At 47.7% G+C, this 23,668-nt stretch overlaps 1 protein-coding gene and 2 pseudogenes across 1 annotated transcript; all 3 read right to left on the reverse strand.

Moving 5' to 3' along the window:
- Window positions 1–1,012: 1,012 nt before the first annotated feature.
- Window positions 1,013–2,887, reverse strand: LOC129172662 (cytochrome P450 2K4-like; annotated as a pseudogene).
- Window positions 2,888–5,090: 2,203 nt separating this feature from the next.
- Window positions 5,091–10,662, reverse strand: LOC129172254 (cytochrome P450 2K1-like). Its single transcript, XM_054761807.1, has 9 exons — window positions 10,459–10,662; window positions 7,371–7,533; window positions 7,147–7,296; window positions 6,913–7,073; window positions 6,234–6,416; window positions 6,016–6,154; window positions 5,705–5,889; window positions 5,491–5,632; window positions 5,091–5,413 (listed from the first exon to the last, which is right to left on the reverse strand). The coding sequence occupies exons 1-9, from the start codon at window positions 10,660–10,662 to the stop codon at window positions 5,220–5,222; spliced, it is 1,521 nt and encodes a 506-aa protein (XP_054617782.1). The 3' UTR covers window positions 5,091–5,219.
- A 476-nt stretch (window positions 10,663–11,138) lies between these two features.
- Window positions 11,139–22,963, reverse strand: LOC129172663 (uncharacterized; annotated as a pseudogene).
- Between the last annotated feature and the right edge of the window lie 705 nt (window positions 22,964–23,668).

The raw sequence follows: 23,668 nt of genomic DNA on the forward strand, positions 1-23,668 counted from the left end.
GATTTTTTGTTAGCACTTTTGTCTTTTTCCTGTGTGTGCAGCGCTTTCCGTTTTCTAGTTTTTGTGTTAGGTTTTTTCCCGTGGCTAGGCCCAGAGTTTTTGTTGTATTTTTGCCTTGTGGATTTCTTGTACCTTTTTGTTATTTACCCTTCTTTTTTGTTAATACATTTTTGTACACGGACTAATTTGTCTCTCTGCATTCTGAGATCCTACACGTCGCCCGTGACCGTAAAAACTGGCCAATATGGATCCTGCAGAGTTGGACCATGTCCGCTCCGTGCTGGCACACCGGCAGCCCGTGACAGTAGGAAGAAGCAAAGCTTATTTAATCCTGCCCCCCCCATCCATTCCACATCTCGTACAGTACATGTTGTTTACTTCCTGCATTCCATGTAATATTTTTATTTAGTAATCAGTGTAATAATGATAAAAAACAGGCATGGCAGAACCATCATTGTGATGATCAAGACTCTTCTGCCTTGTATTTAGCAAACATCAACTGCTCGTTTTGTTTTTTTAAATTTGCTCATCTCTGTACATTGTTGGAGTTCCTTGCTCAGTCCGTTCCATAATTTAATTCCTGTGCTGTGGGTTTTCAGTGTTCTCGCATAGAAGTGTTAAGTTTAATTTCCCTAAGATCATATTTCTCCTCTCTGACAGAAATACTGTGACGTTTTTTTGTGTAACAAATTAACTTTATGCATTATTTTAGCAGATTCAAAGTGTACTAAATTTGTACATTTTAATCTGATTTTAAAAATAAAGGGTTTGTATGTTCTCTATACTCTGCATTATGAATGATCCTCATCTATCTTTTTTTTGCAGTACAGTAAGTGAGTGAAGATTGCTTTTGTAATTATTACCCCCCCCATCTCCACTTAGTACGTAATATTTAAACTCCCAGATGTATATTCTAACTTTACAAATCGCTTCCGATGCACCGTCGTCCCCTGGAGACCAAAACCACTCGCATCACATCCATTTGCATCCTTCTAGAATGTCTGATTTCTCCTCAGGCAGACCTTCTTGATAAGGTGACATCCCGACTGGTCGTGTGAGGAAGCGCCATGGGGATGATGTTGCCCACCCTCAGGGTCTTGTGGATGACTGCGTCTGTGAAGGGCAGGTTCTTCCTGTCCTCCACCTGGACCTGCTGATCCCCAATCACCCTGTTCAGCTCCTTTACGGACCTGCTCTGAAAGTTTACTTGCAGCTTCGTCATACAGTAGCTTTTGTTTCCACTACAAAAGCTTGCTTAATGATGTGGTTTTTAATAACAGCTCTATCTGCTGGTCCTGCTCCTTGACTAAGCTAACCCATGTACATTACCTTGTATCTTTGGGTACTTGGCCATGACAAGAAGTCCCCATCTGTGTGGTCGAGGTGGTTTCCGTGCCAGCAGCAAACAGGTTGGACACTATCATCATCAGGTTCAGATTGTGGAAGTGACCCAAGTCCCCGGACTCCTGGAAGATCAAGGACCGTCTGTGTTGGTCTTTGTTACTTCTAAAGCACCAAGTAAGATGTCATGTTGTGTTGTGCGACCTCCTCATGCTGCTGGCGAATGAGGAAGGCGTCCACTAGGCCTCTGCTGGCGTGCGGGTTAAGCGTCTCCTTCAGGCCCTGGACCAGCTCCATGGCCTGCTTGCGGTTAGCGATTGCCAGGCTGCGGAGCTCCTTTCTCAATGAGTAGAACCACTTGCCTAACCACGGGAATATGTTGTACAACTGTGGAAGAACAAGGATTTGTTTGGAGAAGCTTCTCACAGAAGTCATTCTCTGGCTGTCTGTAAGCAGTGGTGTGCCTCAGGGTTCTGTCTTAGAATCACTCCTATTTATTCTTCATAGGAGAAATGGAGCAATAACACAAAAAAACAAGACTTCTAATCCTGACGTCTCTAAGCACATCTTGTTGGGTTACTAAGACTTGAACCTACGGTACAGCAGGTGTCCATGTGTCCCTCAAGGTCCAATCTGGGATGAATGATTTTACACCAATGTAACTCTTCACCTGTACATGCATGTTCTTAAACCATCAAGGATATAAAAGCAGAATCTTTGAGGGTACCACCCAAGAGATTTTGATCTTGTCCTTCTAAAAGTGTGTTCCAGGCAACCACATGAGACAAATTCAACTTTCTTCCCTCATGTTTGCTTCTGGCAGCGCGATTGTTGTTTAACTGCTTGTTGTCTCCACAAGACATGTTTAACCCCAGTAAGGTTGCATAGAAAGGAGGACCTGCATGGTTGGAGCGCCCACTATCTGGACGATTTTGCTGCTGCGCTGCACCATAGCAACAAAGACGGGGTCGTCGTAGCGGAACCTGCTGCCAAACACCAGAGAGCAGATGATGTTGGACACGGTGTAGTGGATGATCTGGTTGTTGTCGAACGCGTCCCCTGTGACATCCACACCAGAAGACATCAGAAATGGCGGCCAAGTGGAACACAGAGAGGACAAGAAGATGTGTTGTTGTGGTTGTTGAAGTCCTCCATGAGGTGTTGGCTTTCCTCAATGATCTTGTCCTCACACGCCTTCTTGCCCATTCCGAAGTTTCTCAGGTTGGTCAAAACGAAGCGTCTCAGCTCCTTCCACGAGTCTCCGTTGCTCCATATGACCCCTCAAGAGAACACACAGTGTTTAGGACCTAATGAAAGGTTTATGATGGCCCCAGTTTGACCCTGGAACAAATTATTTCTATTTACATGATTTCTTTTGAGGGAAAATTATTTCAAAATGTGAACAAACGAGATCAACCAGAGGAAAGGACTGTTTGACCTCACCATAGAAGCCACACATTCTTAAAGTCTTTCAAATAAAAGTTATGAGCACTCAGCTCAAAGGCGGACTTTGCTTTTTAGAAGCATCTAAAATGTTTGTTTTGTATGGACATCATTGGAAAGACAACAAAAGGGCAGAACCAAACCTAGAGTCCAAAAGTGCAGTGGCATTATCGTGGTCTACTGGCTTCCAGAGTCCAAAATAAACAAAATAGAGAATGCGTCACAACGTTCAATGTCTGGGTTAGAAAACACACAACAGTCTCCGCTTTGAGTGACAGTCGGGTTTGCGCTCGCTCCCCTCCATGAGGGTCCAATGCGGTCTGCGGAGGTCCAGCTGGAGCAGGTTCCCCAGCAAGGGGAGCGGTCTGGGCCCCGGAGGCTCCTGGTGGGACTCCGTGAGCTGAAAGCCGACAAGGAGACGACATAAACCAGCAGCAGCACCAGCAAAGAGCTGAGCACTGAGCTGAGACTCAGCGGGACAAAAACCTCCACGATCTCCATGTCTTCCAACCACAATGTCTTCTTTGTCCTGGCTTGGACCACTGTCTCTGCAGACAACAGGCCCAACCCACAGAGTAGGACTGCCTGTCTGGTATGAGGACACCCACTTGAAACAAAGCAAAACTATGATGTCACTTTGACATTAAAATCAGAGTTCACCATTTTTCAATATGAAATGCACAGTCCAATGGTCTGTTGCTACAGGAATACTGCAACTCTATGGGAGCTGCTACAGGAGGCCTGAACGTGGCCACAAATGATGCAAGCAGTTGTCAAATAAAGCTGTGTGATTATTGGACCACTGTGGCATGTGATATTCAGGAGAAGTTTTGGCGTTGACCTACAATTCGACATTGTGGAATTCGTTGAGAGGCAAGTCAAAATCGCAAGTAACCCCATTTTTGGAGATATACAAGATGCCCAAGTCTCAATCTAGGCCAAAGGCAAGAGGCAATAGTTTTGCCACTATTGTTGTGCCTGTTAAATATTTAGAGCCTGGAAACAAAAGGAACTCACCAGTAGAAGTGTGTATGTTATGTGGAGATGGACATTTGGACATTTGCATTCTTTGGAATGAAAGGACACAAGATGTCTTTTTTGAAGGAGAACGTGATGTGCTTTGGATGTGTAGGACAAAAATATAATTATATAATTGTTATAATTATATCTGTATATAATATATAATTCACTGAGTGGGTAAATAATTATTACAAGTACATTTTAGAATAACTGTTTGCATTGATGGTTATTAATTGAATTATTGTTGAGTGTCTTAAAATAAGTACAGTATAGTGTTGGAGAAATGTATATAAATGTTATCATATAGTTGTCTTAAAGAATGTATCTTCCTTTGTTTGAACCACTATAACCTCTTTGTGTATGTGTGTGTCTGAGCAGTAAAATTTTATGGGGCTACGGAGAAGAAGATGAAGGAACTCCTCTCGACCGCATGAGCGCTCAGCTGATTTTGTTCCTTCCTTAGTCATGTTTACTTGTTATCTTTTCTATGCACTCATCCACAGAGACTCCTTGTAGATCAAGAAGAACAAACTGGAACTGCTAAACAACAGATGCTTGGAATGTTCTGGTGTAACTGTTGGATTTATGATGTGCTTTCATCTTATCCACCGGACCTTTTGAACCTTCTGTTTCTAAGCCCGCTGCATGTTTACGGATTCACACTCTTGATTGTTTGTTTATGTGAACACACACACACCCACACACACCCACATACACAGTTAGATACAGATTGTATTGTCACGTTGCAGCTGTTGTTCTCCCCCTCCCCTGAGAGCTGCAACGTGCTCTGTGTAACTAGGGAATCCCCAACAGAATAAAAGGGAGGAGAACGCAGAGTTTACTCAGAACGGATCGAGGTTGTAAACTGGGTACATCTCTGTCTGTTCTCCTCACGAGTAAAAGCAATCTTGTTGTCTTCTTTCTTCTAATTGTGTTTAGAATGTTTTAGGGTGCTTGAACCTGACAGTGGCCAACATGCTAACTACTACTAAGTACATGCTAACCACCGTGCGGCCCGCTTAATATATCAATTTCATGAAAATTAAAAATGGTTTATGTTTTTAGTAGTAGGGGGTACATGGCTTCAAGTCAAATGTCAGAAAGGGTACGCGACGGTGAAAAGTTTGGGAACCACTGCCATAGATGCATTTACTGTAGTTTTGTGTATCTTCCAAATAATTTGTGTTGTACATTTCACAAATCTCACGTTTGCGTTCCAGACCAACACCGAGCCATTCTTTCCCAAAAGATAAATCATAATGCAAGCAAATCTTTATTCAGCACAATTTCCATTTGTTGCTATATGACTCCATAGCACAATTATTTGTGTCAGTAATATTAGCGGTCTTACGCATTTATACTTTCAAGAGTAAAACCCTATGAGATGATTGCAAACAACAGAAAGTGCTCGCAATCTAACCTCGCATGCACGAGACAGCACACAGTTTGTGGGGCATGGGGCTGAGGGTGCCGCCCAGTCGCGGGGTCAGGTCCAGTTGGTCCTCTGAGACCCCCGGGGGAGGGGTGAAGCGGAAGTGCTGTATGAGTGTGGTGAAGAAGATGAAAAGCTCCATTTTGGCCAGACTTTCTCCCAGACAGACCCTGCGACCTGGAGGAGGTGGAAAAACACTTGAGGGGGAGGGGCACTTGATGGGTGGGCACCCCCTCCACGAAGAAGTCACCCACCTGCAGAGAAAGGCATGAAGGCATCTCGCTTGAAGAAGTTCCCGTCTTTGTCCAGGAAGTGGGCGGGATGGAAGGAGTGCGGCTTCTCCCACTCGTCCTCGTCGTAGAGGACGGACATGAGGAGAGGATGCACCGTCGTCCCCTGGAGACCAAAACCACTCACATGACATCCATTTGCATCCTTCAAGAATTTTTGCTTTCTCCTCAGGCAGACCTTCTTGATGAAGTGACCCTGGAAGGTGACATCCCGACTGGTCCTGTGAGGAAGCGCCATGGGGACGATGTTGCCCACCCTCTGGGTCTCGTGGATGACAGCGTCCGTGAAGGGCAGGTTCTTCCTGTCCTCCACCTGGACCTGTCGATCCCCGATCACGCTGTTCAACTCCTGACGGACCTGTTCTGAAAGTTTACACGCAGCTTTGTCTTCACCTTGCTTCATGATGTTTTTACCGACAGCTCCATCTGCTGGACCTGCTGCACCACTGCTCCTCGACTAAGCTATTTCATGGACAAGTGTCTCGTTACCTTGTATCTTTGGGTACTTGGCCATGAGAAGAAGTCCCCATCTGAGTGTGGTTGAGGTGGTTTCTGTGCCAGCAGCAAACAGGTTGGACACTGTCATCATCAGGTTTGAATTGTGGAAGTGACCCAAGTCCCCGGACTCCTGGAAATCAATGACCATCTGTGTTGGTTTTTGTTTAGTTCTAAAGTACCAGGTAAGATGTCATGTTGTGTTGTGAGACCTCCTGATGCTGCTGGCGAATAAGGAAGGCGTCCACTAGGCCTCTGCTGGCGTGTGGGTTGAGCGTCTCCTTCAGGCCCTGGACCAGCTCCATGGCCATCTTGCGTTTGGCGGCTCCCAGACTGCGGAGCTCCTCTCTCACTGAGAAGAACCACTTTCCTAACCACGGGAATATGTTGTACAACTGTGGAAGAACGGGGATTTGTTTGGATAAGTCATTCTCTGGCTGTCTGTGAGGTATGTGGCGTGCCTCAGGGTTCTGTCCTAGAACCACTCCTATTTATTCCCCATATGAGAAATGGAGCAGCCAGACGACCAACAAGACTTATAATCCTGTCATCTTGATGGGTTGCCAAGAATTTAACTAGACGTACAGCAGGTGTCCACGTGTCCCTTAAGGTTCAATTTACAAATGGTTGGACACCAAGGTAACTCTTGACCTTTACATGCGTGTTCCCAAACGATCAAGGGTACAAAAGCAGAACCTTTGAGCGTACCACCCAAAAGGCAAGATGTTGATCCTGTCCTCGTAAAAGCGTGTTCCAGGCAACCACACGAGACAAACTAGACTTTCTTCCCTAATGTTTGTATTTGCTTGTTGGGTCAGTGTGGTTGTTGTTTAACTGCTTGTTGTCTCACAAGAGATGTTTAACCTCAAAAGGTTGTGTAAAAAGGAGGACCTGCATGGTTGGAGCTCCCAAAAGCTGGATGCCCTTGCTGGCGCGGTGCACCATGGCAACAAAGATGGGGTCGTCGTAGCGGAACCTGCTGCCAAACACCAGAGAGCAGATGATGTTGGACACAGCGTAGTTGATGATCTGGTTGTTGTCGAACGCTTCCCCTGCAACATCCACACCAGAAAACATCAGGAGTGGTGGCCAGGCGGATCACAGAGAGGATGACAATTTGCGTACCTTTGTGGTTGGTGAAGACCTCCATGAGGTGTTGGCTTTCCTCAATGATCTTGTCCTCACACGCCTTCTTGCCCATTCCAAAGTCTCTCAGGTTGGTCAAAGCGAAGCGTCTCATCTCCTTCCATGAGTCACCGTTGCTCCATATGACACCTCAAGAGAACACACAGAGTGTTTAGGACCTGTCGTGTGTGTGTGTGTGTGTATGCGTGTGTGTGTGTTCTTACCGTACTCCAGCTTGGACTCCTTGGTGGTGGTCAGAGGTTCTCTCTCTCCAAAGTCTTCGGCGTACGTGACCAGTGCCTCCTTCACTGTCTTGTAGCCAGCCAGGACCACCACCTTGTTGGGCCCCATGTGGAAGGTGAAGACTGGTCCGTACTTCTTGGACATCTTGGACCAGGTGAGGCAGGGATTTCAAAAGAAGTTACAATACAAATTAAACTCTAAAGTCAAACAATTTGACCAAACTATGCGTGACATCACATGAGAGCTGAGGCCAGCGAGCCTGTCTGAGATTATTTATTGTTTTAACACTGCTTCACTTCTTTTTACACTTGTAAAAATGTGACAATTTGCATGATTTCTATTGGTGGAAAATGATTTTAAAGTGTGAGCAAATAAGAGATTGACCAGAGGAAAGGACTGTTTCACCTCATCAGTTCACCGTAGAAGCCACACATTCTAAAGAACGCTGAGAGCTGCCAGGACTTTCCAGGGAGGATCAAAAGTTACTGGAGTTGGTCACAACATCTTCCAAAACATCTGAATGCTTGCTATCAAATACATCTGACATTGAGAAAGCCTGCTCACATAAAAGGGAAAAAAGAGGAGCACCAGTCAGGAGGAAGTGCATCTTCAAAGACTGGAGGAGGCTGATCAAGGTCCCAGTGATTGGTGTCATTGTGATGAGTGATGGTGAGGAGTACACCTCCTTTTTGTCCCTGCCCAGCCCTGGCTGTTCTCAGCACGCCATTCTGACTGCAGAGTTGCTGAATCATTGCACTCAGGCAGTAGCAGCTGCCTGTCCAGATTCTTCAGGACCAAGTGTGTGAACTTTGGGCTTCCCGGGGCTCTGAAGCACTGCAGCACGCCGTGCTTGGGCAGCCAAGCAGTTTGACGGCGCTGCATGAGGAACGTGCGGTGCTAAGCGGTGGTGTGGACAAGGAGCAGCTGCACTCTCAAGTTGAGGATCTGGAGAAGAAGCTTCTGGCTCAAACACAGAAAGTGGAGAGATCTCGCTCAGAACTAGGGGCGAAGGACCTGGACTAACAGTTGGACATTCCAGAGGTGGAGAACAGGCGTCTGAAGTGCGAGATGACCTCCTGCTGGAGCAGTGAAGCAGCATGCAGCTACAGCCAGGATGTCGGGGCTCTGTGGAGGGAACTGTCTCTCCAGGAGAGCCGGGCCTGGCAGAGAGGACGCCACCTTGCTGAGCTGGAGATACAACTGCTTGACAAACTGCCAAAGTGGACACGTTGCAGCAGCAACTGGACTGGTCTACAATAGCACAATTGGAGCCATCGGGTCATTGGAAGTCTGACCAAAACGTTGTGGACCAGTTGCAGAATGCAGAGGCCGTGCGGGATGTCGCTCAGGTGGAGGAGGAGCCTGAGTTCATGGCTGCTCGGCAGCTGAGGAAAGTGTAGCTATAGGAGCAGTTGTGTGCGCAGCGCCACCTGCTGCGAGAACGTCAGATACAGCTACAAGACTCACAGAGGACCTGCGGTCAATCGAGGATGCAGCTTGTGGTCTATGACAGCGAGATAGAGCGCGCCCAGAAGAAGCTGGTTGCAGAGCTTGTGCACTTGAAGGAGAAGAACCGTGTGATTGAGGAGGTTTCGTCAGGGCTGAGAGCAAGATGAAGGCTATGCACGAGAACCTGGCAGGAGTGTGCATCAGCTGGTGGGTCTTCTCATTGAGGCAGCATGAGGATGTTGCTGGCCTCCATATTGACTGCAGATTACTGTGGATTTTTTTTTCTCCAGGAATTTTTCTTTTAGGATATTGGAACAAACCTTTTTGAATAGATTTATTCAAAATATTTATTCGGTCATTGTGAAGTAAAGGACTTCTAAATGAACTTTAACAGGATTTTTTTGTGTTGAAACATTTGTGTACGTCCCCTACTGTTTATCTTTTTGTAATTATTGTGGGTATGAATAAGTCGGGGCTGGTGTGTAGGATACAGGTTATAAGTTTGTGTGTTTCGGTTGCCTGAGCGCAGAGGGGGGCCGCACGGTGGCCTAGTGGTTAGCATGTTGGCCACACAGTCAGGAGATCGAGAAGATCTTCAAATCTCCGTCTGAGTGGAGTTTGCATGTTCTCCCCGTGTGTGCGTGGGTTTTTCTACGGGTAGTCCGGTTTCCTCCCACATTCCAAACATATCCATGTTAGGTTAATTGACGACTCTAAATTGTCCATATGTATGAATGTGAGTGTGAATGGTTGTTTGTCGATATGTGCCCCACGATTGACTGGCGGGGCTGTCTCGCTCGAAGTCAGCTGGGATAGGCTCCGGCATACCCTAGTGAGGATAAGCGGTAGAGAAGACGGATGGATGAGTGTAGAGGGGCGCGGTCGCGTGGGTACAGGTGGGTGTGCGTGCTTACATACACGGAAGCCAGAAATGGCATGCACTTGCTTGTGCCAGGAGGAAGGAGAAGAGAGGAAAGGCCGGGAAGCCGTCATTATGACTGTTTTGATATACTTTTACATTCGCATTGTCACATTTCCTTAAACTGCTGCAGCCATCAATTTCACATGCAAAGTATCTGTTTGCTATCCGGGTTTGGTCTGATCATTATCCAATATTATTATAATAAACCTGCACCACCTGTTGAGCATCTCTATACAGGACGGAGTACCCATTCCAACCCTTTCATCGGCAAAAGGTAAAAGGCAATAGGGAAAATTATTTTAAAATGTGAACAAATAGGAGATTAACCAGAAGAAAGGACTGTTTGACCTCAGAGGGTTCAGTTCACCAAAGCCACACATTATTTAAACCATCATGCAGTAATCCCACATTTCAAAATAAAAGTTATGACCACTTAGCTCAGAAGTGGACTTTGCTTTTGCATCTCAGATGTTTTATTAGAGGTCGTGTAAGGACACAATTGGAATGACGGCAAAAGGGCGGAACAAAACCAAGAGTCCAAAAGTGCCGAGTGGTATTATCGTGGTCGAATGGCATCTAGAGTCCAAAATAAACAAAACCCAGAATGCGTCGTAACTTTCAACTTCTACTTCAAGGTTAGTAAACGCGCGGCAATCATCAGTGTGCGCCGTGTCACAGCCGCGTTCGTACTCGCTCACCTCCGTGAGGGTCCAATGTGGTCTACGGAGGTCCAGCTGGAGCAGGTTCCCCAGCAAGGGGAGCGGCCTGGGCCCTGGAGGCTCCTTGCGGGACTCCTGCGAGCTGGAAGCTGAAGAGGAGACGACATAGATCAGCAGCAGCACCAGCAGACCGCCGAGCGCCGAGCTGAAACTCAGCGGGACAAAAACGTCCACAAGCTCCATGTCTCCCAACCACAATGTCTCTTTCCTCCTACCCCAGAACACTGTCCCTGCAGACAACAACTCCAACCCACAGGGCGGGGCCGCCTGTCTGCTATGAGGACACCCACTTGAAACCGGACCAAAACTATGACGTCACTTTAAACATACATTCAAATTAGAGTTCACGATTTTTAATTATGACATTATAATGGTGACTATTCTATAACAATCATAATAAATGTATTTAAATATCCAATAAGAATCATAATAGTAACAAAATATTCCATAACAATAAGGAGAACATCTCAGCATCCTGCTGGAACATTTTACACACTTCAGGGGGGTCAAAGGTGGATATGAGGGTGATTCAAAAATATAAATATAAAAATGTTTGCACGTCACTATTCATTTTGTAACTCAATTTTCTTCAGAGGTTCAAATGTATTCTAATATACTGACATCTACATGAAAAACTACATAAAACACGACATTAAGAACTACATGCAAAGAGCTCGCAGCTCGTGGTCAGTCGGGCTGAGTGTGAAGCCCACCCGTGGGGTCAGGTCCAGTTGGTCCTCAGTAACCCCCGGGGGAGGGATGAAGCGGAAGTGCTGCAGGAGCGTGATGAAGAAGATGAAGAGCTCCGTGAGGAGGAGAACCAAGGAGAACCACAGGAGAACCAAGAAGCTGACACTTGCACAGGGAACTTGCTTGTGTTTCTGCCAACTCTCCCTGTCCTTTCTGTGCTATTTGATGACTGCTGTGCTATGAATTCTGCCTAGTAACATGTGAGCAGGCAAAACAATCTAAATAAGTGCATTTCAGTCATTAAGCGTTCTGTTATGTCCATAAAAAGTAGATGAGACACTAGGACTAGTTTTTGCCTTTGTTGTCTTCCACGTATAGCACCCACCTGCAGAGAAAGGCATGAAGGCGTCTCGCTTGACAAAGTTCCCGTCCTTGTCCAGGAAGTGGGCAGGATGGAAGGAGTGCGGCTTCTCCCACTCGTCCTCATCGTGCAGGACAGACATGAGGAGGACATAGATGGTGGTCCCCTGTAGACAGACGGTAAGGTGAATGTTTATGTCTTCGTCTTGTTTTCACTGTTCTCTATCAAACCTTCTTGATGAAGTGACCCTTGAAGGTGACGTCCTGGCTGGTCCTGTGAGGCAACGCCATGGGGACGATGTTGGCCACCCTCTGGGTCTCATGGATGACAGCGTCCGTGAAGGGCAGGTTCCTCCTGTCTTCCACCTGGACCTGCCGATCCCCAATCACCCTGCTCAGCTCCTCACGGACCTGCTCTGAGGTAGGACACATACCTTCAGGAGCTGGTGTGGACACGTGCGAGACGTGAGGGCAGCTTCTTACCTTGGATGTTTGGATACTTTGCCATGAGGAGAAGAGCCCACCTCAGCGTGGTGGCTGTGGTCTCAGTGCCGGCAGCAAAGAGGTTCTGGACCATCCACATCAAGTTTTCATCATAGAAGTGACTCTTGGTGATGCCAGACTCCTGCAAGACAACCAATCAGCATCCGAAGTTGGACACGTCTTTAAGTGTGGACACACCTCCAGCTGTTGCTTGCGGACAACGAAGGCGTCCACCAAGCTTCTGCACATCAGTGGGTTGAGGCTTTCTTTCAAACGGCGGAATACTTCCAGATTCTTCCTACTGCAGTTGTCAGTTAGACAGAAGAATTCCTTGTTCTGTGGCAGCATCTTGCCGAGCCACGGGAACATGTTGAAGACCTGAGGAGGACACTCTGATGGTGAAGACAAGGATGAAGACGAGTAGAAAGGGAGGAGCTACCTGAGCTGAGGGCAAGCCGGCCAGCTGGATTTTCCGGTTCATTTCGTCCACCATGGCTGTGAACTCTGGATCGTCATACTCAAACCTGCTTCCGTAAACGATGGAGGAGATGATGTTGGAGACGGCGTAGTTGATGGGCTGAGTGGTATCAAAGGATTCTCCTGAAACCATCGATTGTTACAGAAGTGTTCAAATCTCAACTTGTACAGTATTTAAGTTCTACAAGGACGGCCTTACCATTGAACTTCCTGATGACCTCCATGAGGTGTTGGCTTTCCTCAATGATCTTGAACACGCCTTCTTACCCATTCCAAAGTCTCTCAGGTTGGTGAAGGCGAAGCGTCTCATGTCCTTCCACGAGTCTCCATTGCTCCATAAGACCCCTGAGGAAACCAAAGTGCAGAGACAGCTCTATGAAAAGGAACACTTGATGTTTTGTTGTTAAAAAGCGACTCACCGTGGCCTTTGTTGTACTCCGTCACAATTCAGAAGATGTCTCTGTCTCGGCATAAGCAGCATGGCAGAGCGTCAGGATTCAAGGTTGGCGGCCCTCGAGACGCAGATCCAAGCCGTTCTATCCACATTACAGGTGGGACCTCCTTCCGCCGCACTCCCGGCCCCGGGGGCCGGCCCACTGGACCCATCGATCCCACCCGCTACCGAGGACCTCTCTCTGGTTGCCTGCCCACCACTGTCCCGGCCAGAGAAGTTTTCCGGGGACTCCGGGGACGTGCGGTCCTTCCTCACTCAGTGCGAGCTGCATTTTGAGCTCCAGCCTGCCGCGTTTTGCTCCGAGAGAGCTCGGGTGGCGTTTGCCATCTCGCTTCTCACGGGGAAGGCGGGGACCTGAGCGACTGCGGAATGGAACCGCCGCTCGGATCTCTGTTCATCATACCCCGCCTTTGCCAAGGCATTGGAGCAGATTTTCCAGCGGACCCCTCCTGGACGAGAGGCTGCCCGCACGCTATTAAGACTGGGCCAAGGTCGGCGCAGTGTTTCTGATTACGCCGTCGAATTCCTCGCTCTCTCGGCGGAGACGGACTGGAGTGCCTCTGCACAGCTGGATGTGTTTTTTATGGGCCTCGCAGACCGCATCAGGGACCACACGATTCCGCTTGCAACCCCGGAAACACTCGAGGAACTCATCGCACTCGCTGTGCTCATCGAGAAGCGGCTGCGCGACCGCGAGGTGGACCGGAGCCTACACCCCGCCAGCTACTTCCCCAGCGGCCTCGTCAATCGTCTTCCTACCGGCCGCTTGCCACCGCCCACGGAATCACCGGCGGCGAGAGCTACAGATGAGCCCATGCAACTTGGAGGAAGCTGTCTCACGCCTGCTGAGAGGAAGCGGCGCACCCTACTGCATCTCTACATATATTGCGGCCATGCTGACCACACCGTCAGCCGCTGTCCCGTCCGCCCTGACAGCCACCGCTCACCAGCTTCTCGACCGCCCCGTGGGCGTCCCCCGGAGAGCGCGTCCCCGCCTGCGCGGGATGCATCGAACTCAACAACCAGCCGCCTGCAGCTGACAGGTACGCTCTCCTGGACGGAGAAAGACATCAACATCAAAGCTTTTATTGACTCAGGAGCGGACGATTGTTTTATTGATGAAACATTAGTGAGACGTCTGGCCATGCCGGCACCAAGTTACCTACCTCTAGAACAGTTCTCTCTGGATGGGCTCCCTCTGGCGCGCGTCACACACCAAACTCTCCCTCTCTCCCTCCGCGTATCGGGCAATCACCACGAAATTATGAAATTCCTTGTTATTCCCTCTCGCTCCGCTCCCACAGTTTTAGGACTTACCTGGCACGTACCCTGCACGTATATAATCCGCATATTAATTGGGCTAAATCCACTATCATTAACTGGAGCGTGTTTTGTCACTCACACTGTCTCAGGTCGGCGTGTCCTCGCTCCTCCCCCGCGCCCAATACCACTCTCGAGGAAATAGATCTTTCTCTCGTTCCGTCAGTCTACCACGATCTACGTGAGGTTTTTAGTAAGGATAGGGCTCAGTCACTCCCGCCTCATCGTCTCTACGATTGCTGTATTGATCTCCTGCCGGGAGCAGCGCTCCCCACCACGCGCCTGTATAACGTCTCTCTAGCAGAGAGAGAGGCGCTCGAGGAATACATTTCCTCCTCGCTTGCCGCAGGTCTTATCCGCCCATCGTTCTCCCCCTTAGCAGCAGGATTTTTCTTTATTGAGAAAAAGGACCAATCACTACGTCCATGCATAGATTACCGCACCCTGAATGACATCACGGTTAAAAATAAGTACCCTTTACCTCTATTAGACTCTGCCTTCAATTCACTCAATGATGCCAATTTTTTTCCAAGCTCGACCTCCGCAGCGCGTACCACCTTGTGCGAATTCGGGAGGGGAACGAATGGAAAACTGCTTTTAACACCCCCCTCGGGCAATTTGAATACTTAGTTATGCCCTTCGGGCTCACGAACGCCCCCGCAGTTTTCCAGAATTTTCTTAATGACATCCTTTGGGACATGCTGAGTTGTTTTTTGTTTGTATATTTAGACGATATTTTGACGTATTCCCGCACACTGGAGGAGCATGTCCAACACGTGCGGTTGGTCCTTCAACGGCTCCAAGAAAACAGGCTTTTTGTTAAAGCTGAAAAATGCGCGTTTCACACCACCTCGTCCCTTTCCTCGGATTTATAGTGGAAAAAGGGCAACTTAAAGCCTATCCCGCCAAGATCCAGGCGGTGGTCGAGTGGCCCGTTCCCACATCAAGAAAGCTCCTTCAGAGGTTCCTAGGTTTTGCTAACTTTTACCGCCGTTTCATTCGGGATTTTAGCCGGGTAGCGGAACCTCTGACTAAGCTCACATCCACCAAAGTTCCATTTACGTGGACCACTACTGCTAACTCCGCATTTTCTAAACTGAAATCATTATTCACCAGCGCTCCAGTACTCATCCACCCTAACCCTTCTTCCCAATTTTTTGTCGAGGTGGACGCCTCTGACACCGGCGTGGGGGTGGTGCTCTCTCAGTGTGACACCGCGGACCAGAAGCTGCACCCATGCGCCTTCTTCTCACGCCGCCTGACTGCTGCGGAATGCAATTATGACATTGGCAATAGGGAGCTGTTGGCCGTCGTTCTGGCGCTGCAGGAGTGGAGGCACTGGCTGGAGGGTTGGGAACTCCCCTTTGTGGTTCTCACAGACCACAAAAATCTGCCATTCCTGCGTTCAGCCCGCAGGCTCAATCCAAGACAGGCACGGTGGGCGCTCTTCCTGACGAGATTCAACTTCTCTTTGACGTTCCGGCCAGGATCCAAGAACGGCAAACCAGATGCCCTCTCCCGGCTGAACTCCCCACCGACGGAGGACACCCATCTGGAGACCATAATTCCCCAATCCCGAGTCCTGGGCGCCCTCCAGTGGGACATCGAGAAGCGGGTGGTGGATGCACTCAAGGACCACACACCACCTAAGTGAGGTCCGGCCGGCCGCTTGTTTGTAGCCCCTGGGCTCCGCTCTGATGTCCTAAGTTGGGCACATAATTCCAAAATGGCTTGCCACCCGGGTGTTTCTCGAACAATTTTCCTCCTCACTCAACAATTCTAGTGGCCATCGCTACGAACAGACACAAAGGAATTCATGATGGCCTGCTCCGTCTGCGCCCGGAATAAATCGTCCCACCGAGCGCCCGCTGGACTCCTGCGGCCACTCCCCATTCCATCCCGCCCCTGGTCCCACATGGCATTAGACATTGTCACCGGACTCCCTCCGTCCAACGGTAACACGGTCATCCTTACCATGGTGGACCGGTTTTCCAAGATGGCCCATTTCATCCCCCTGCCCAAGCTGCCCTCGGCTCTCGAGACGGCGGACCTTCTCGTATGCCACATCTTCCGGCTGCACGGCATTCCGTTGGACATTGTCTCACACAGGGGTCCACAGTTCACTTCCTCGGCCTGGAAGGCGTTTTGTAAGGCCTTGGGAGCCTCCCCCAGCCTCTCATCGGGGTACCATCCACAAACTAATGGCCAGACGGAGCGGGCCAACCAGGACCTAGAGGCCGCCATCCGCTGCGTCTGCCATCAGCAGCCCGCTTCATGGTCCTCGAACCTCCCATGGATCGAGTATTCACACAATACCCTCATCTGTTCCGCCACAGGCAGGTCTCCATTCCATGCCGCCTACGGATACCAACCCGCAGCCTTCCCATCTCTGGAATCGGAGCTGGCCGTGCCCTCAGTATCGGCACATCTGCGCCGTCCCCACCTGGCTTGGCGCAACACCCGGGCTGCCCTATCGCGCACGGCCGAGCGAAACAAACAGCTGGCCAACTGCCATCGCTCGGTTGCACCCAACTATGAGCCCGGACAAAGGGTATGGCTTTCATCCCGAGACCTCCCTCTCCACACCACCTCTAAGAAACTCCAACCCCGGTTCATTGGTCCATACCCCATAGAGTGAGTCATCAATCCCTCATCCGTCCAATTGCGGCTCCCGGACTCCCTGAAGATGCATCCCACATTCCATGTTTCCCTCCTCAAGCCTGTCTCCTCCAGCTCCCTGAGCCCTCCGGAGGTGCCTCCTCCTCCTCCCAGGCAGGTCGACGGTCACCCGGCATTTACGGTCAAGGCCATTTTAGACGAGAGAAGAAGAGGCAGGGGTTACCAGTTCCTGGTCGACTGGGAGGGGTATGGTCCCGAAGACCGCTCCTGGGTCTCGCGCTCGCTCATACTTGACCCAACTCTCCTGTCTGAATTCTATGACCGCTTCCCGGAGAAGCCAGGTAGGCCGCCAGGGGGCGTCCATTAAGGGGGGGGGTACTGTCAGGGTTCACTTCCTGTCCCTGCCGCCTGTTTTTCCCTGCCTTCTCCTGGGCGTGTGCTTTCCCATTTCAGGTGCCCTTTCTCCGGCTGGAGGCGGGACTACTGGGCGCACCTGCCTCTGATGACCCAGCACATCCTTTTAAGCGGATGGATTGCACCTGGGAGACGCTGGATTATTCCCAAATGGTTTGTGCCAGTCATTCTGGCTCTTTGGACTTTATCTTCTTGTTACAGTTCTGGCAGACTCCTTGTTCCCAAACCCGAAGTCCAGCGTGCTCTGCGTCTCCCAGGAGGTGTGCCCAGTACTCCCGGCTCTCCAGGCAAGAACTCCCTCAGCTCACTTTCAAGTGCTTCCTTCATGGTGCCCTTTTGTTCAGCCCCTTGACTCCCGCACCATCGCCTTTTGTTCAGCCTGTATTTAATTAAAGACTTGCTTACCTGTCCACCTGCCTCCCGCCTCTGCATTTGGGGTCCAACGCCCGCCGAACATAACACCTTTGTACCTACCACTGGCCTAGCCGATCCTGACTGGAATGCTAGCATGCGGCGTGTGAATGCACAAGTTAATATTGATTATTATTGCACAACTTTGACATATTAGCACTTATCCGTTTAAAAAGAAAATACATTGAAGCAACAACTTTTGTTTTTGATGTTATACTGTAGTTTCATGAAATGAATCCCGCTTATAGATGGATAATGTCATCAGGCAATGCTCTTTAAAAAAAAATAAAAAATTTCCATGGCTCCTAAATGGTAATGCCATCTCCGAATTTGTTAAACAGTAAAACAGTGGCACTTTCATAGCCCGTTTTAAGCTGAAAGCCTGGACATAACCTGGCTATGAGCTTAGCCTAAGTTACCATGGTGACAGAGCTGCTTTAAACGAGAGCTACCTTCACTGAACACGCAAGTCTGGCTTTCCACTCAACACACCTCGCTAAACCCACTAAACTCGCTTTGCAGAAAACCCCCTTGGCCTCAAAAAATGTTGACAATAATGTTGTTTAGCCTCAATTTGTGGGACAATAAACATTTAAAATGCAGCTGCATTGTTTTGTGACTATAGGGCTGTCAAAAATAGCGCATTAGCAGCAGTACCTAATAAATTTCATTCATTACATTACTTTTTTTTTTTTTTTAGCAATTAACACACAGCATCATGCCAAGCCACGGTTCTCTATTATGAAGACAGACAGCGGCACAGTCACATAGTGTCTGACAAACTCTTATAACTTTATTCTTACCTGAACACATCAACAGCAGTGCAATTCCAACACCATATATGTGTCTCCAAATCCAAACAAACACGTCTCTCGGCCATTCATTGCAACAACACGTCCTCATTGTCACCAGACAGACCGCGAGAAGCGTTCACGAACGCACCGAACATCACAACAACGTCTTTATCATGCGTGTATGGGTGGTCTAAATCAGCAGAAATGCAATGAAAATCAATAAGTGGATATTCTTATCACTCACTTTGTCATTCTTAATGCGGAAGTACAATTTGCTGCATTTAAATGTGCTCGGAAATCCCAGAAAATTCACTCAAAAAATGTGAATTCAACTTCAATGACGTCGTGTCTCTGAACGCCACTCCTCATTGCGTATTAATAACACAATTGAAAGTCTGATTCAAATAATCTGCTATTAAAGAAACCAGTGTTCGGTAAATAGATTTTCAGACATGTGTGCCCTGCTCATTCATGACAACTTTGATGGTTCTTATTTGCCTTATCGTTATTTTTGTTCCAGTGTGTAACACCAGCCCGAGCAAGTAAGGAATGGTAAGCATTTCTCATCTTAAATGCTGTTAGCAAAGAGTCTTTGCTAACACAAGTCTCAAGAATGTAAACACAAAACACGCCTGTATAGTTTTGCAATTAGAGATTTACAATGACATAGTTTTATAATACATAGTCTTACGTGCATAAAAAATCTAAATACATATAAATGATGTGTGAAAGGGATAAATGAACATTTAAGGTTTACCTTCATTGGCTTGGTTTGGTTTGGTTTAGTTTTATTTGAACATGCATGAAGGTTACAATGGAATACATCTCATGAATCATCCTTTCACAGTTCCACATGTCCAAAAGGAGTTTGTGTCATGAGCTATGTGCTGCTTTGCTGCCCTCTGGTGTTCTCTGTTTGTAGCACATCTGTCGACCCAAGGGAGGAGCTTAAGCACACCTGCAGTTAATCAGGCTGGGACTATTTAAGACCTGCTGTGTTGTTTGTACTTTGCCAGTTTGTCCTCTCTTGTCTACCCATGCTACCTTGTATTCCTTGCTCTCTGGTCTACCTTGCCCTTCGCCTAGTTGTAAGTATTGTTCTTGCCACCTGCGTGTTTTTGTACTGCAGTGGGTTTTTTTTGTTAGTATTTAGTTCTTGCCTACTAGTTCTTACAGTAGTGATTTTTTGTTAGCACTTTTGTCTTTTTCCTGTGTGTGCAGCGCTTTCCGTTTTCTAGTTTTTGTGTTAGGTTTTTTCCCGTGGCTAGGCCCAGAGTTTTTGTTGTATTTTTGCCTTGTGGATTTCTTGTACCTTTTTGTTATTTACCCTTCTTTTTTGTTAATACATTTTTGTACACGGACTAATTTGTCTCTCTGCATTCTGAGATCCTACACGTCGCCCGTGACCGTAAAAACTGGCCAATATGGATCCTGCAGAGTTGGACCATGTCCGCTCCGTGCTGGCACACCGGCAGCCCGTGACAGTAGGAAGAAGCAAAGCTTATTTAATCCTGCCCCCCCCATCCATTCCACATCTCGTACAGTACATGTTGTTTACTTCCTGCATTCCATGTAATATTTTTATTTAGTAATCAGTGTAATAATGATAAAAAACAGGCATGGCAGAACCATCATTGTGATGATCAAGACTCTTCTGCCTTGTATTTAGCAAACATCAACTGCTCGTTTTGTTTTTTTAAATTTGCTCATCTCTGTACATTGTTGGAGTTCCTTGCTCAGTCCGTTCCATAATTTAATTCCTGTGCTGTGGGTTTTCAGTGTTCTCGCATAGAAGTGTTAAGTTTAATTTCCCTAAGATCATATTTCTCCTCTCTGACAGAAATACTGTGACGTTTTTTTGTGTAACAAATTAACTTTATGCATTATTTTAGCAGATTCAAAGTGTACTAAATTTGTACATTTTAATCTGATTTTAAAAATAAAGGGTTTGTATGTTCTCTATACTCTGCATTATGAATGATCCTCATCTATCTTTTTTTTGCAGTACAGTAAGTGAGTGAAGATTGCTTTTGTAATTATTACCCCCCCCATCTCCACTTAGTACGTAATATTTAAACTCCCAGATGTATATTCTAACTTTACAAATCGCTTCCGATGCACCGTCGTCCCCTGGAGACCAAAACCACTCGCATCACATCCATTTGCATCCTTCTAGAATGTCTGATTTCTCCTCAGGCAGACCTTCTTGATAAGGTGACATCCCGACTGGTCGTGTGAGGAAGCGCCATGGGGATGATGTTGCCCACCCTCAGGGTCTTGTGGATGACTGCGTCTGTGAAGGGCAGGTTCTTCCTGTCCTCCACCTGGACCTGCTGATCCCCAATCACCCTGTTCAGCTCCTTTACGGACCTGCTCTGAAAGTTTACTTGCAGCTTCGTCATACAGTAGCTTTTGTTTCCACTACAAAAGCTTGCTTAATGATGTGGTTTTTAATAACAGCTCTATCTGCTGGTCCTGCTCCTTGACTAAGCTAACCCATGTACATTACCTTGTATCTTTGGGTACTTGGCCATGACAAGAAGTCCCCATCTGTGTGGTCGAGGTGGTTTCCGTGCCAGCAGCAAACAGGTTGGACACTATCATCATCAGGTTCAGATTGTGGAAGTGACCCAAGTCCCCGGACTCCTGGAAGATCAAGGACCGTCTGTGTTGGTCTTTGTTACTTCTAAAGCACCAAGTAAGATGTCATGTTGTGTTGTGCGACCTCCTCATGCTGCTGGCGAATGAGGAAGGTGTCCACTAGGCCTCTGCTGGCGTGCGGGTTAAGCGTCTCCTTCAGGCCCTGGACCAGCTCCATGGCCTGCTTGCGGTTAGCGATTGCCAGGCTGCGGAGCTCCTTTCTCAATGAGTAGAACCACTTGCCTAACCACGGGAATATGTTGTACAACTGTGGAAGAACAAGGATTTGTTTGGAGAAGCTTCTCACAGAAGTCATTCTCTGGCTGTCTGTAAGCAGTGGTGTGCCTCAGGGTTCTGTCTTAGAATCACTCCTATTTATTCTTCATAGGAGAAATGGAGCAATAACACAAAAAAACAAGACTTCTAATCCTGACGTCTCTAAGCACATCTTGTTGGGTTACTAAGACTTGAACCTACGGTACAGCAGGTGTCCATGTGTCCCTCAAGGTCCAATCTGGGATGAATGATTTTACACCAATGTAACTCTTCACCTGTACATGCATGTTCTTAAACCATCAAGGATATAAAAGCAGAATCTTTGAGGGTACCACCCAAGAGATTTTGATCTTGTCCTTCTAAAAGTGTGTTCCAGGCAACCACATGAGACAAATTCAACTTTCTTCCCTCATGTTTGCTTCTGGCAGCGCGATTGTTGTTTAACTGCTTGTTGTCTCCACAAGACATGTTTAACCCCAGTAAGGTTGCATAGAAAGGAGGACCTGCATGGTTGGAGCGCCCACTATCTGGACGATTTTGCTGCTGCGCTGCACCATAGCAACAAAGACGGGGTCGTCGTAGCGGAACCTGCTGCCAAACACCAGAGAGCAGATGATGTTGGACACGGTGTAGTGGATGATCTGGTTGTTGTCGAACGCGTCCCCTGTGACATCCACACCAGAAGACATCAGAAATGGCGGCCAAGTGGAACACAGAGAGGACAAGAAGATGTGTTGTTGTGGTTGTTGAAGTCCTCCATGAGGTGTTGGCTTTCCTCAATGATCTTGTCCTCACACGCCTTCTTGCCCATTCCGAAGTCTCTCAGGTTGGTCAAAACGAAGCGTCTCAGCTCCTTCCACGAGTCTCCGTTGCTCCATATGACCCCTCAAGAGAACACACAGTGTTTAGGACCTAATGAAAGGTTTATGATGGCCCCAGTTTGACCCTGGAACAAATTATTTCTATTTACATGATTTCTTTTGAGGGAAAATTATTTCAAAATGTGAACAAACGAGATCAACCAGAGGAAAGGACTGTTTGACCTCACCATAGAAGCCACACATTCTTAAAGTCTTTCAAATAAAAGTTATGAGCACTCAGCTCAAAGGCGGACTTTGCTTTTTAGAAGCATCTAAAATGTTTGTTTTGTATGGACATCATTGGAAAGACAACAAAAGGGCAGAACCAAACCTAGAGTCCAAAAGTGCAGTGGCATTATCGTGGTCTACTGGCTTCCAGAGTCCAAAATAAACAAAATAGAGAATGCGTCACAACGTTCAATGTCTGGGTTAGAAAACACACAACAGTCTCCGCTTTGAGTGACAGTCGGGTTTGCGCTCGCTCCCCTCCATGAGGGTCCAATGCGGTCTGCGGAGGTCCAGCTGGAGCAGGTTCCCCAGCAAGGGGAGCGTGGGCTCCGGAGGCTCCTGGTGGGACTCCGTGAGCTGAAAGCCGACAAGGAGGCGACATAAACCAGCAGCAGCACCAGCAAAGAGCTGAGCACTGAGCTGAGACTCAGCGGGACAAAAACCTCCACGATCTCCATGTCTCCCAACCACAATGTCTTCTTTGTCCTGGCTTGGACCACTGTCTCTGCAGACAACAAGCCCAACCCACAGAGTAGGACTGCCTGTCTGGTATGAGGACACCCACTTGAAACAAAGCAAAACTATGATGTCACTTTGACATTAAAATCAGAGTTCACCATTTTTCAATATGAAATGCACAGTCCAATGGTCTGTTGCTACAGGAATACTGCAACTCTATGGGAGCTGCTACAGGAGGCCTGAACGTGGCCACAAATGATGCAAGCAGTTGTCAAATAAAGCTGTGTGATTATTGGACCACTGTGGCATGTGATATTCAGGAGAAGTTTTGGCGTTGACCTACAATTCGACATTGTGGAATTCGTTGAGAGGCAAGTCAAAATCGCAAGTAACCCCATTTTTGGAGATATACAAGATGCCCAAGTCTCAATCTAGGCCAAAGGCAAGAGGCAATAGTTTTGCCACTATTGTTGTGCCTGTTAAATATTTAGAGCCTGGAAACAAAAGGAACTCACCAGTAGAAGTGTGTATGTTATGTGGAGATGGACATTTGGACATTTGCATTCTTTGGAATGAAAGGACACAAGATGTCTTTTTTGAAGGAGAACGTGATGTGCTTTGGATGTGTAGGACAAAAATATAATTATATAATTGTTATAATTATATCTGTATATAATATATAATTCACTGAGTGGGTAAATAAT

Source organism: Dunckerocampus dactyliophorus, chromosome 19 (assembly GCF_027744805.1).
Source record: "Dunckerocampus dactyliophorus isolate RoL2022-P2 chromosome 19, RoL_Ddac_1.1, whole genome shotgun sequence".
Taxonomy (NCBI): Eukaryota; Metazoa; Chordata; class Actinopteri; order Syngnathiformes; family Syngnathidae; genus Dunckerocampus; species Dunckerocampus dactyliophorus.

Coding starts and splice junctions, on each gene's coding strand:
- LOC129172254 (XM_054761807.1), bottom strand. CDS start 10,662: ATGGAGCTTGTGGACGTTTTTGTCCCGCTGAGTTTCAGCTCGGCGCTC. Junction 7,534..10,458: donor CACATTGGACCCTCACGGAG/GTGAGCGAGTAC, acceptor ACCTGGTCCAAG/ATGTCCAAGAAGTACGGACC. Junction 5,890..6,015: donor CAAGTACCCAAAGATACAAG/GTAACGAGACAC, acceptor GTAAACTTTCAG/AACAGGTCCGTCAGGAGTTG.